At 41.9% G+C, this 13,466-nt stretch overlaps 1 protein-coding gene across 2 annotated transcripts in view; it reads left to right on the top strand.

Moving 5' to 3' along the window:
* VPS35L (VPS35 endosomal protein sorting factor like) overlaps nt 1-13,466 on the top strand; it is a 125,213-nt gene that overhangs the window by 60,027 nt on the left and 51,720 nt on the right. For both annotated transcript variants that reach the window (XM_026650619.2, XM_026650618.2), the window contains exons 23-26: nt 1,404-1,467; nt 2,568-2,666; nt 5,202-5,279; nt 6,227-6,341. In XM_026650619.2, coding sequence (XP_026506404.1) covers nt 1,404-1,467; nt 2,568-2,666; nt 5,202-5,279; nt 6,227-6,341 — 356 coding nt within the window. The remainder of the gene's footprint in view (nt 1-1,403; nt 1,468-2,567; nt 2,667-5,201; nt 5,280-6,226; nt 6,342-13,466) is intronic.

Below are 13,466 nucleotides of genomic sequence, written 5' to 3'. Positions count from 1 at the left end.
TTGGAACAGTTAAGAACAGCCTTCCTTTTTCCATGCAACCCCCCTGAACCTTAACTGGGAGCCTTGGAAAACCCCTAATTAGCAATTCTTTTAGTTTAGGCAAAGTTAATTTACATCATTCCTTTGATTCTGTTCTGTCAGCTCTTACAATGACCATTTTACATAGCATTCTAATAAGTTAAAACTACTGCCACTTTTCACAAACTTTGGTACAGCAAAGCTTCAACCCACGGTCTAGATCTTAGCACAACATAGGCCACTTGAACAGCTGTTGAGTGGTAACAACTTTTAGGCCCTGGTACCAAGCTGGGTCAGATTTGAACTGGCAACCTATATAATTGACCTGTAGATCTCATTAAAAATCTCCTGAGCCGTCCAGATCACCCTAGTTCTTTCTTTTGACGGAGGTTTTCCTTCCTTCTTTACTGGATAAAACTATTGTCCTGTTTCCATCTGGTGTCAGCTCTAGGAAAATGGTAAAATGATACACAGGAGGTCAAATCTGGAGATGAGTACGTAACGGTAAAAGGACTAAATAGGATTTGTTAATTGTAATTTAAATTTCTGTATATCCATTTTCATCCAAACAGATCTAGCTTATTGGATTTCTATGTGATGTAAATTTATCTCATATTGGATTTGGGTTATGCTTTCAGAAAGATCAGATATATTTGTGGTAATTTTGGAAGTAAATGTATCATTTTAGTACTATTTGTGACAGCAAAACTTCTAGAGAACACTATAATGAGACAGTGGTAATAGTAACAGAATTAAAAGTTCACAGTTGAGTAATCATAGCTTAAAACAAAAACCTTCTTATAAATATCACCTTAGAGAATTAAAACTGAAAGAATGTTAAATATCACATTTAAGGGTTTTTTTTAAATTGTTTGTATTTCTCTCAAGTAGGAACATGAATTTAGATTAGCTAATCTAATTTGTTTATAATTAGTTTATAGTCAATTTCTCATCCATGTTTTCATGCTGTAGTTCAATGCTGCACCGCTGAATTGCTGTTTGAGAATATTAGTCTGGATAAAAGCTATATCTTTTTTCACTGGGATTCAAAGTATTTCATAGAAACATTTCTGTTGGTCTCTAAATTTTATAAAATCTTATTTTACAGAATTTACATATTAGGCAAAACTTGTCCTGGTAATATCCCTTTAAGAGTATTATTAAAAATAGCTGACAATCATAAATACAGTGTGATTTTAAGTTAGTTTAAAAATTAAGGGTATAAAAATGAGTATAAGATTAATGTGTCCTTAAAATGAGTGAATTAGATACTATGAGCATAAAAGAAATTTTAAGAATTTGTAAAATACGTATATAGTTGAAACTTATTTGTTTTTTGAAGATGGCTTATCTTATGTTGACTATATGTAAACTTACTGTTGTAGTGCACTAACACTTGAAGATGAAAAGAGAATGTTAGCATCTTTGATAAATGGATTTATAAAAATGGTGAGTATTTAGTATTCATGATTGCCTGGGAAAACTTTTTGTGAGAGAGATACGGTGTGGGAAATAGGCACTCCAATACCACTGAAATTCAATGGGACTTGAGCATCCAACTTGCTCAGGATATGTTAAAAATCCCACCCAGTATATTTAGCGAAGGAAATATGCAGATGTTTTGAAGAAATGTCATACAACTTGGTATCACAGGCCTAGTTTAAAGTGTAGGTATCACTGCATGCATCAAAATCTTCTGTTAAATGTTTTTAAATATCTTGTAAAACCTATACGTGTTTTTAAAGTTGAATATTAATGAATGTCTTGCCTGTCGTGACAGTCTGAAAGGTCACAGGTCACTAGCAAGTGAACAGTAACATTAGCAGATGTAATTCCACCGCCCACACCTGAGGGAGGGATCAACACAAAATTAAAAACAAAAAACATTTTTTTAAAAATCAGTTTTTTGAGCCCTCCAGCATTCCAAAATTGAGACGGACTTAAAAAATAACTTAAAAAACAAAAACAAATGCCCACTCTTCAAAAAACAGTTTGTATTGGGTGCATAATAAACTAGTGTCAATAAAAAGGTTTATTCATTAATTTGTTTGTAGAGTGATTATGTGGGTTTTCTGTTAAGCTGCTTTTATTTATTTATTTATTTTATTTTTTAAATTCAAACCTCACCAAACCCCCACTTCCTATAAACCTCACGTTAGGAATTCTGTTAGCTATCAGATCCCTTTCCAGAAGTCTGGAAGCTGATAAGTATGCTTGAGAAATATTCAGGCTGTAAATCAGAGACCATATATTGTTCTAATAATAATAAAAACAAAACAAGAAAAACTTGCAGATTTCCCTAGAAGCTAAATTATGAAAGGTGAACAGTTGAAGGAGAATCTCTTCTATCGCTAATATAGCTGTGAGCAAGTTACTTTGAAATTATTCAACTTAACCTCAGTTGAGGATCTTCATTCCAACCCTTTTGGAACAAACAAAAGAGAGAAAGAGACAGAGCACCTTAATTCAACACACATTATAGAAAGATCAAATAGCTGTGTGCTGCAGACATGTCATAAGTGTGGCTTTTTGTATCTTCCCAATCCCAGGTATCATTTGGCCGGGACTTTGAGCAGCAGCTGAGTTTTTATGTTGAAGCTAGGTCAATGTTTTGCAATCTGGAGCCTGTTCTTGTCCAGCTGGTTCATGTAAGCAAAAAATTTAACTGCAGATGTTGTTTCAATCAGTGGGTTCCCCTCTCCCCCCTTGCTCCCCCCCGATTCCCATTCCTTATATTTACTGTGTTAAGGTTTATTTCGCTGGGTATTCAGGAGTAGACTTTGTTTTTGTCTTTCTTTTCTCACTAAATTTTTCTTCAGTTGTGTGCTTTCCCCCCATACTTAGTACCATTTAATGATGCAAATTAGCTGTTTCATTAGATTCATTGGTTTATGGAACAAACAATACTACAAGGTCCTCCTATATATTCAGAAATTGGAGGCTGATAGTCACAGGAGGAATGATGTGCATGCTCTCAAGGAGAGGTTCTGTCTCTGGAACAAACTTCCAGATGAAATTAGACAAATTCCAGAGTCAGGCCACCTTTGTCAAACTCTGCAAAATTTTCCTATTTAATCAGGTTTTTGCAACAGAAGCAGAAGGACATGCATAACATCACCCCCTCCCCCCCCGCAACCCCCGTCAAAAGTAGACCTTTCTATAGCTGTATAAAGGGTAAGAGCCAGAGACTTCATAAATTCCACTGGGACTTGCCTGTTTGCATATGAAAGGTGTTGAAATACCACAGTGATTGGTGGCAGTATAAAATTCTTCCATAGATACCTTCTGCACATTTCTTCTGAAAAATGTAGTGGTGTTCTAACTGGATTATGAATTGGGTATTAGTAGAAATGGGATATCTTTCATATTTAAGTTTATTTTCTTTTGTGTTAATTTTTAAATGATTATTATACACAAGATGAAAACAGTATTTCACAAAAATAAATAATTTAAAAGTCAAAGACTTTGGTGGAGTTATGGAATCCAGGAGCACAAATAAGAACCCACCCTATAAGGTATATGAAAAGAGTCTACGTTTCAGGCTTATGTATTTGTTCTAACTTCCTATGTTTAGAAATCAGTTTGACAGAATGATATCGAGATATGCTGAGTTCATATGACTAGATCAGTGTAGGGAAGTTTTTTTGTAATTAGAAATTTTCCCATTCTTGCTTAGTTCAAGCAAACAAGAAAAAATAGGAATGGAAAAGGTTGAAATGCCAGGTCAGCAGTTCACTGTATAATTTACAAGTGCTGGTTAGCCTTTGCATGCATCCCCCATAACAAACTGTGGAAACATAATTTCAAATTTTTAAATTTAAAACTGTTGGGTAACTGAAAAATAATAGCAACATAATAATCAGGATGACTATTTTGGTGTTTAGTGGTAATAGGACAGGGAGAATTAATCCATTGCTACTAATTAGATTGGTTTATAAAGTGGGAGTTACAAACAGATACTGATTGACTCACTTACTGAATCTTCCTAATTTACAGTTCGCTATCTCCTATAGCAGCCTTGGGTGGAAATTCAACCAATTGTCTTTTTTTATTTTTGTTCTTGTTTTTATGTAACAAATAATTTTACAAAAGCACTAATACACTCAAAGTGCAGGTATGATAAATACTTCACTACTTGGAGGTTAGACCTAGGCTAAATACTGCACCTAAGGCATATCAGTATCTTGTGTAACAGCACACATTGTCCAGCCACATCGGAAGAAAGACAGGAGGCAATGGATGTGGTTTAGTTAGGCCACAATAAAAACAAAATCACTTAAAATATCTGGGAGTACATGGCAATAAATTGTATATTGCGGATCATCATAGTTTCCTAATCATTTCCATATAATCCCCAACGTGGTCCTGGCCATCCAGTTGCTGGGACCCTATCCCCTCTCCTCTTGTAGGAGGGAAAAGGGGGCTAGAAAAGGAGGAAGGGGTCAGCTGCTCACTGTTCCAGATGGAGGAGCCCCAAACCTCCCCTTCCTCAGCTTTCTCAAGATGTTTTCTCTCTAATCCTTTTCCATACCTGTCCATAACAAGCATCTGCACTGGACATCTGCCATGAGTTTTACCTACTAAGTTGTGGCATTATAACCGAACACCGCTCCTCAACCCTACAGGGTCCCAGACTTGCGTTGGGAAAGATGGAAAAACCCACCCCATCTCGCCGAGTCTTGCAGTGAGGGAAAAATTCTTTCCCAGCCCCCAGGAAAAAGGGGCAACAGCAGATCATGAAGGAAGCTGGTTCTTTCTCAGATTTCATGGGTGGGAGGGTGGTGCTGCCAGCCCGATCCAGGTAAAAGAGGGCTTCTCCTGGATTGCATGGGGTCTAAATACCCCCCTTCTCTCCCTCCCCTCTTCCAGTCAGCAGGAAGGGCAGTACCCCCTCTAGACCTGACCTAGCCGCTTCCTGCTCTTCTGTGTTCTGTCTGTCCATGTAAACTTCCCCTTCTGCCCCATTTGCAGAGGGGAGCCCGTAAAGGGACCACAACTCCTTTCTTTCTGGCCAGCCAGACAAGGACTCTCCAAATATAGTTGTGGTGAACACGTTATCCCCTTGGCTACTTCTGTTTCCCATATGTTTAACTTGACAGAATGGTAAGAGTTGGGTGTTTATTTGCAGACCTGGTAAATCTATTCATTTCTATTAGTGCCTTATCTTTCTTTTTTATACATAGTCTGTGAACCAACTGGCAATGGAAACGAGAAAAGTGATGAAGGGAAATCATTCCAGAAAGACAGCTGCATTTGTCAGGGTAGGTGCAAAAGTCAAATATATTTCTAGATTCTTCATCCCATGTGCACAGATGTTACGATGGGTGGAGCCTAAGGTTGTAATTTATACAGAGGAAATACATTTGTGGTTTCCATATTACTTATCAACTCACTTTCCCTTATGGGCACTGATATTTACTCACTAACAGCCAGTTGCTGCCATCCTCATTAGACAAAACTCCTGCAGAGTCCAATGAGTTTGCCTAAGTAAGGGTGATAAGATTCGGTCCCTAAGTGAGGTTTTTTAAGCCCTCCTTTAAGGAAATTTCATTTTTCCAAATTGTCATTGTATGCAAGCCAGTTATATAAAGGGGAGAAAAATGCTGCTGCAAGCTAAATGGCATGACAATGTGTATCATAATCAAAAAATCAAAGTGGATACTTATATCTAAAATAATATATTCTCATAGTGCAGATGTGTCTTTACACCAGAACTATATGATTCATATATATCAGCGTGCCAGTTTTTCCCTGAAGGATCCCACCTTCTTAGAAAGTGTAGATCTTGCTGGGGAAGGATTAAGTGGATTGTGTTGACTCACAGTCAAGTGACTCATGGTACCTGGATATACGGGAAGTGGGATTGACTTTCTGGAGAGAGAGAGGATCTAGGGTGTGGGTTGATCACTCCTGAGGGAGGAACCCTAGGAGCAAGAAAGCCTTCAAAGAAGTTCTAAGCTAATCTTTATTTTATTGTTTTCACTGTTAATAAAGGGAAACCCCAAGAATTGGGTCAGTTTGAACTTCACATACTTGGTGGGCCATGTTTTGTAGAAGAAGGTGGGAAAGATACCTACTCATGTTATATTTTTAAGCTTTTGCTTGAGCATATACAACAGTAGTTAACAAACATAGTCCTCAAATTGCTATACCTCTGATTTAAGAAATTATTTGAGTCATGTTTTCATACATTTTCTTCTTTTCTTAGGCTTGTGTTGCCTTCTGCTTCATTACAATTCCATCTCTGACTAGTATCTTTGCACGTCTTAATTTGTACCTGAACTCTGGACAGGTTGCCCTGGCAAATCAGTGCCTTTCACAAGGTAAGACAGGTGTTTTTTTCCATTGCATAATAATCCTTTCTTGCCAGAAAACAGAATATTACTAGTTGTGGATAATATTGATTCAGTTTGAAACTGAAGTTAACTCTTTCACTCCTTATTCTTACACACCTTGCTGTAGTCACAAAGTAAAATAATTCTAAAATGTATTTTTCTAAATTATAGCATATTTAAAATTTAGGAATTATTGTAGAAAAGAGAGATCTGCTATTCAGGTATTTATTCAACTATTCCTTATTTTAGCCTCAGCTATGATTTTTTTAAATAGCATATCTTCAGAGAAAGCAGTGCTGTTTTAAATAAGGGACTTGAACTTGTGTGCAAATAATGTGCTTTAAATACATTTTTCTTGAGGAGGAGGAGGAAACTTAGACCAGCTAAATGATTATGCATGGAGATTGATATTCCTGTAAAAACTGTTGGCGAAGAATTAAAGGTCTAAGTACTTCAGTCAGGTAGCCCTAATCATTGATTGTGGTGCTGCATTTTGTTGTGGTACTGGAAGATAGATGTCAAAGCACAGAAGGAATATGCCATGAAGAAAATACTTTGCTAATAAAAATGTGTCACGTGTTCCAGAGAAACTAGTATTGAAACTAGAAACTCGCTCTCCTCCACCATCGCTCAATACTCACTTTCACTGGGCTGGGGCAGGGGGTTGGGATGCGGGATGGGGTGAGGCTCCGGCTGGGAGTAAAGGTTCTGGGGTGGGCTTGGGGATTAGGGGTTTGGGGTGCAGGAGGGGACTCCCGGCTGTGGTTGGGGCTGAGGGGTTCGGCATGAGGGAGGGGGCTCTAGGCTGGAGCGGGGGTTGGGGTGTGGGAGAGGGTACGGGCTCCGGGCTGGGGCAGGGGGTTTGGGTGTGGGGGGGTGAGGGCTCCAGCTGGGGGTGCGGACTCTGGGGTGGGGCCAGGGATGAGGGGTTTGGGGTGCAGTATGGGGCTCTGAGATGGGATGGGACAGGGGTTTGGGGTGCAGGAGGGGGTGCAGGCTCCGGCAGGAAGTTTGGGTGTGGGAGGGGGTTCCGAGCTGGGGTAGGGGGTTGGGACACGAGGGGGTTCGGGGTGAGGGCTCCGGGTGGCGCTGACCTCATGCAGCTCCTGGGAAGCAGAATCATGTCCCTCCGGCTCCTAGGCAGAGGGGCAGCCAGGGGGGTCCGCATGCTGCCCCCACCCGCAGGCACTGCCCCCACAGCTTCCATTGGCCATGGTTCCTGGCCAATGGGAGCTGTGGAGCTGGTGCTTGGGACAGTGCCTGCGGGCGGGGGCAGGGTGCGGAGCCTCCCGGCTGCCCCTCAACTTAGGAGCCAGAGGGACATGCCAGCCGCTTCCTGGGAGCTGTGCGGAGCCGGGCAAGCAGCCTGTTTGCCCCATTGGCGCTGCGGCCAATCGTAGAATCATAGAATATTAGGTTTGGAAGAGACCTCAGGAGGTCATCTAGTCCAATCCCCTGCTCAAAGCAGGACCAACACCAACTAAATCATCACAGCCAGGGCTTTGTCAAGCCGGGCCTTAAAAGCCTCTAAGGATGGAGATTCCACCACCTCCCTAGGTAACCCATTCCAGTGCTTCACCACCCTCCTAGTGAAATAGTGTTTCCTAATATCCAACTGTGACAGACCCAGACCAGTGGGGTACAGGAGTCTGGTAGAGGGCAAATATACTGGTCACTGGATGAGTAGTTTTCTGATCCCTGAGTCACCAGAGCAGGGGCTGCACTAGAGTAATGAGGAACCTGCTAGAACCAGTTAAGGCAGGCAGGCTAATTAGGACACCTGGAGCCAATTAAGAAGCTGCTGCTAGAATCAATTAAGGCAGGCTAATCAGGGCACCTGGGTTTTAAAAGGAACTCACTTCAGTTTGTGGTGGGAGTGTGAGGAGCTGGGAGCAGGAGGCGCAAGGAGCTGAGAGTGAGAGGGTGTGCTGCTGGAGGACTGAGGAGTACAAGCGTTATCAGACACCAGGAGGAAGGTCCTGTGGTGAGAATAAGGAAGGTGTTTGGAGGAGGCCATGGGCAAGTAGCCCAGGGAGTTGTAGCTGTCATGCAGCTGTTACAGGAGGCACTATAGACAGCTTCAGTCCACAGGGCCCTGGGCTGGAACCCGGAGTAGAGGGCGGGCCCGGGTTCCCCCCAAACCTCCCAATTGACCTGGACTGTGGGTTCTTCCAGAGGGGAAGGTCTCTGGGCTGTTCCCCAACCCACTCTGAGGCAAGAAAATCCACCAATAAGCGCAGGACCCACCAAGATAGAGGAGGAACTTTGTCACACAACCTAGACCTCCCTCACTGCAACTTGAGACCATTGCTTCTTGTTCTGTCATCTGCCACCACTGAGAACAGCCTAGCTCCATCTTCTTTGGAACCCCCTTCAGGTAGTTGAAGGCTGCTATCAAATCCCCCCTCACTCTTCTCTTCTGCAGACTAAATAACCCCAGTTCCCTCAGCCTCTTCTCGTAAGTCATGTGCCCCAGCCCCCTAATTATTTTCGTTGCCAACTGGACTTTTAGTGGCTCGGTCAGCTGTGCTGGCCGGAGCCGCCAGGGTTCCTTTTCGACCTGGTGTTCGGGTCGAAAACTGGACGCCTGGCAACCTTAATTGACTAGTATCGAGAAATGCGAGGAATCAAAACATGTGCTCATTTGATCTGAATTATTATCAAACTAATGCCTGAACATGGTGTTCAGTCAGGGGCTCTGTTTTACTAGATGTCTTAGATAAGATGTAAAACAGAAGTTCTGATCACTTGTGGTTTAAAAAAAATATCCCATGGCAAGAGTTATGAGTGTTAGCCCTGGTGTCCTGTTCAAATTCCAGCTTGAGCATACTTGCCTAAAAGCAGCTTCCTCTACTTCACCTGGATACAGTGTCCTTCATTCCCTGTCTTAAGCTGTTACGCAGTTTTACTATGCGCCCGTAAATTGTTGTGATCTTTAGCCTCAGAGATTACTGTGTTTCATTGCTGGGTGAAGGGCTTCCCATATGCTGTATATGGTTTGCATAATGCTTGGGGATTTTTCATGGTCTTCTCTTTATCTTTAATCATGTCTTGTATGTTAAACATTGTTTTTCCCTATACTTTTTTGTGCACTTCTGTAGTGAAAGCCATAAATTGCATTACTATGAAAACATCATCTTGTGGTGGCTGTTATCTCTGATTTTAGCTTTGTGTATGTATATAGAAGAATTAATGAAGCTCATGTTGTAACATTTTAACCAGTACTTGTTATGTATGAAAGAGGATCCCATATTTGGCTCATATTGCTGTCACTGCCACTATAACTTACTATGAAATATCAAGGGGTGTTTGGGTGGGATGGGGAGAGGGCGGACGACAACTGATGCAATCGGGGTGGGTTTTGCATGTAAGTTGACAAATCAAATAAAACTTATTTTTAACAACATGAACTTGGCTTGAAGGGTGCAGGCACTTGTGTTTAAAATTTACACTTGTCTTGCTGGGTGCAGTGTTGTTGTTGTAGCTGTGTCAGTCCCAGGACATTTACTCCTGGGGGAATTCTGTGTCACTGTGTGCATAATTAATGAGACATGCATATTTTTAATTTTTTGCGCAGAAGAAAGCTTCTGCTGGAAAGTTGCTGCAGTTCTGCCTTTTGCCCAACAGAGGGCACTATGGCGCTAGAACAGAGCAACAGCTCCCGGGCAGCTAAGGGAAGGGAAAGAGCCTGCCTTCTTCACAGGGCCTGTCAGGCCAGGTCAGGAGACAAGGGCTATGGGGAGACAGACAGCATGGGGCTGCTGGGCGGTCACAGACAGGAACTCATAAGGGCTGTTGGGTCAGGGGTTGAATGGGAGTGGATCTGCAGGGCCACATGGAGACAGGGGGTGGCTGAGTGGGGGCACAGAAACACATGGGAATGGGGAGGGGTGCAGGGCCACATGGGGATGGGGGAAGTGGGGGTGGAGGGACACATGGGCAGGGGATGCAAGGACACATGGGGGTGCAGGAACACATGGAGACAGGGGCAGATGTGCCTGACTGAATGGGAGAGGCTAGGGGTCCGCCAGAGTCTGCATGGGGGAAGCTCCCTAACAATCCCTGCCCGGCCCCCAAATAAACCTGTTCCATAATTTTCCCACCCATTCCCAACAACCCTCCAAGTTCACACCCAACCTCCTTCCCAGCAATTTACTTCCCTCTCCCTCAGCTCCAACTCCTCGAAGCCTTTGCACTGCTTCTGTGGGGGGTGGGAAATATGGTTCTGTATTGTAGTTTAAATGAATTATTACTCGGAGTTCTGTATTAATGTGCCTAGTAAGGAATCTATTTGTTAAAAAACATTTCCTGAATCTTTTTTGTTGTCTGTATTTTTACAGACATACTTGCTGACAGCTATTCTGAAATAAATGACTTAAAATAATTGAAACTGGTGTGATTATATTGTGTTATTTTGACAAATAAAATATGCAGAATTTTGCAGAATTTGAAAATATTGTGCGCAGAATTTTTATTTTTTTGGTGCAGAATTCTCCCAGGAGTATATGGTATTAGAGAGAGAAGGTGGATGAGGTATCTTTTATTGGCCCAACTTCTGGTAATGAGAGAGACAAGCTTTTGAGCTGCACACAGCTCTTCCTTGTCTTGCTAACAGTCTGTGCCAGAATGTTACTTTGCAGCCTATGTCTGACTTCCCACCTAATAACAGGCTGTTATACTGTGGGAGGAAAGGGCTGTCATGCATATTTATTTTGAAGGCCAGTAGGAGATAAGGATGAAGTGAGGGTGTTTAAATGTCAGTAGCTAAACAAATGCAAAGCTTTAGCCTTACAGGTATACTGTAACTTTTGTAATTGAACTTGTAGCCTGACTTTAAAAAAACAAGCACAAATAAGTCATTTGCTTGTGTGACTGTTAAAGGAGGGGTCTCATATTAAAAGCTTTCAAGAAATTTCAGGTGTTAACACCAAGAAATAGTTTCAGGTGGGAAAAACTGTCTAATGAGATCATCTATTAGACTGTGAAGTAGACTTCCAGTAGAAGTGGTGGAAACCTTATTACTAGTCATTTAAAACTGCAGTAGGGAACAATCCTTCACTTGCATGGAGATAGAACGCAACATATAGCCTATCTCTGATTTCTGTGAGTCCATATATAAATGCAGGGAAGAATAACTTACACTTTGTCTTCCTGTTTCAGTTGATGATGTTGCCAAAGCTGTGCATTCACTAGTAAGTTCCAGCTGCACTCACAAACATGCTGTGTAGGAAGCTGACTAAGGCGTTTAGTACAAGACCACTGTTAGATTTTTTTTTTTTTTTGTCTGAACATGATGTTGCACATATAATCAGGGCAGAGGGATTTAGAGAAAAGCTGGCTGTTATATCCAAGTATGTTGTAAAAACAAAAGAGTTGCAAAGTCAGATGTGCAATTGAGTTTATGCAGCTTGTTTGTAGACAAACTATTCACAGACCCAAAAATGAAGTCATTTTTTCCCGCTAGTGTTATTGTTAATTCATTAGCTGTCCCCTTATTTTGTATATTCTTTGTTGTTGCTTAGTACTGGATCTTTTGTTAGAAATAAAATCTGTTCAATACCTGGTTTATCTTGTCTCTAAGGGCTATACTCTACACTAGCAGGGGCTGACTCGTTTATTTAATTGCCTTTTCCATCTCTGAATGACAGGATCCTAACTCTTCCACTTCATCTTCATGATCCATCTCCTTCCTTCTCACGGCACCCCAGCAAATGTCCAAATTTCTGATGTGAGAACTTGGATGACAGGAGATGGATCACTTGATGATTACCTGTTCTATTATTTCCCTCTGACGCACCTGGCATTGGCCACTGTTGGAAAACTAGATGGACCTTTGATCTGACCCAGTATGACTGTTCTTATGTAAATGAGTACTCTTATCATTTGACCCACATGTATAAACACAGTGTAATCACTAGACTAGGGGTGGGCAAACTTTTTGGCCACATTGGAGTTGCAAAACTGTATGGAGGGCCAGGTAGGGAAGGCTGTGCCTCCCCAAACTGCCTGGCCTCCACCCCCTATCCGACCCCTCCCACTTCCTGCCCCCTGACTGCCCCCCTCAGAACCTCTGACCCATCCAACCCAGTCCCACTCCCCCGACCCAAGCGCCGGGTGGAACGTGGCAAGCCCCGGGTCCCGCTTCCCCGGCCGGAGCGTGGCAAGTCCCCGGTCCTGCTCCCCAGCCGGAGCTCGAGGGCTGGATATAGACGTCCCGCGGGCCGCAGTTTGCCCACCCCTGCACTAGACAATTAATATGAATTCCCACACAGAACTCTTTGGTATGTTGCAGGTACATCTCAGTGTTTGAGTGCATATTACTTTTCATGACTGTTGAGATGTTAAAACCAAAAACTCCTTGAATCTAAGACCCAGAAAATGTAGAATTATAGTTCGACTACCTTAATTCTGCTCCTGTGATGTCTTCCCTTCTTTACATACTTAGTATTGGAAATGTGTGTCGCAGACCACTTGGTTTGACACAGTGTTCCAAACAGTGTTCCAAATGAGGTTTTACCAGTGCCTTGTATAAAGGCAATAACACTTCCCTGTCCCTACTGGAAATGCATCCTAGGGTTACATTAGCCTTTTTCACAGCTGCATCACATTGGTGCCTTATGATCTTCTTGTGATTGACCAATACACCCAGGTCTTTCTCTTCCTCTGTCACTTCCAATTGATCTTGTAGCAAAAATTCTTGTTATTAGTCCCTAAGTGCATGACTTTGCACTATTACATTTAATCTCATTTCTATTACTCTAGTTTTCAAGGTCCTCCAGGTCAAATAAAACCAAGCTGTATATTATCCAATTACTGTTTACCTCTATGTCCTTAACTACTTTCTCTTTCAAAATTTGTTCCAAGACCTTGCATACAATTGAGTTCAAACTAATGGGCCGGTAGTTTCCAGGATCATTTTTTCCCCTTTCTTAAAAATAGCTATTATATTTAGGCAATTCTCTAGTCATAGGGTATGACCCCCGAGTTTATGGATTCATTAAAAATCCCTGTTATTGGGCTTGCAATTTCATGTGCCAGTTCCTTTAATATTCTTGGATGGAGATTTTCCAGGCCTCCTGATTTGGTCCCATTAAGCTGTTTGAGTTTGACTTC

This window comes from Terrapene carolina, unplaced genomic scaffold (genome assembly GCF_002925995.2).
Source record: "Terrapene carolina triunguis isolate 2854851 unplaced genomic scaffold, T_m_triunguis-2.0 Scaffold93, whole genome shotgun sequence".
Taxonomy (NCBI): Eukaryota; Metazoa; Chordata; order Testudines; family Emydidae; genus Terrapene; species Terrapene triunguis.
Note: the sequence above shows the minus strand (reverse complement) of the source record. Positions and strands in the feature narration are given on the sequence as shown.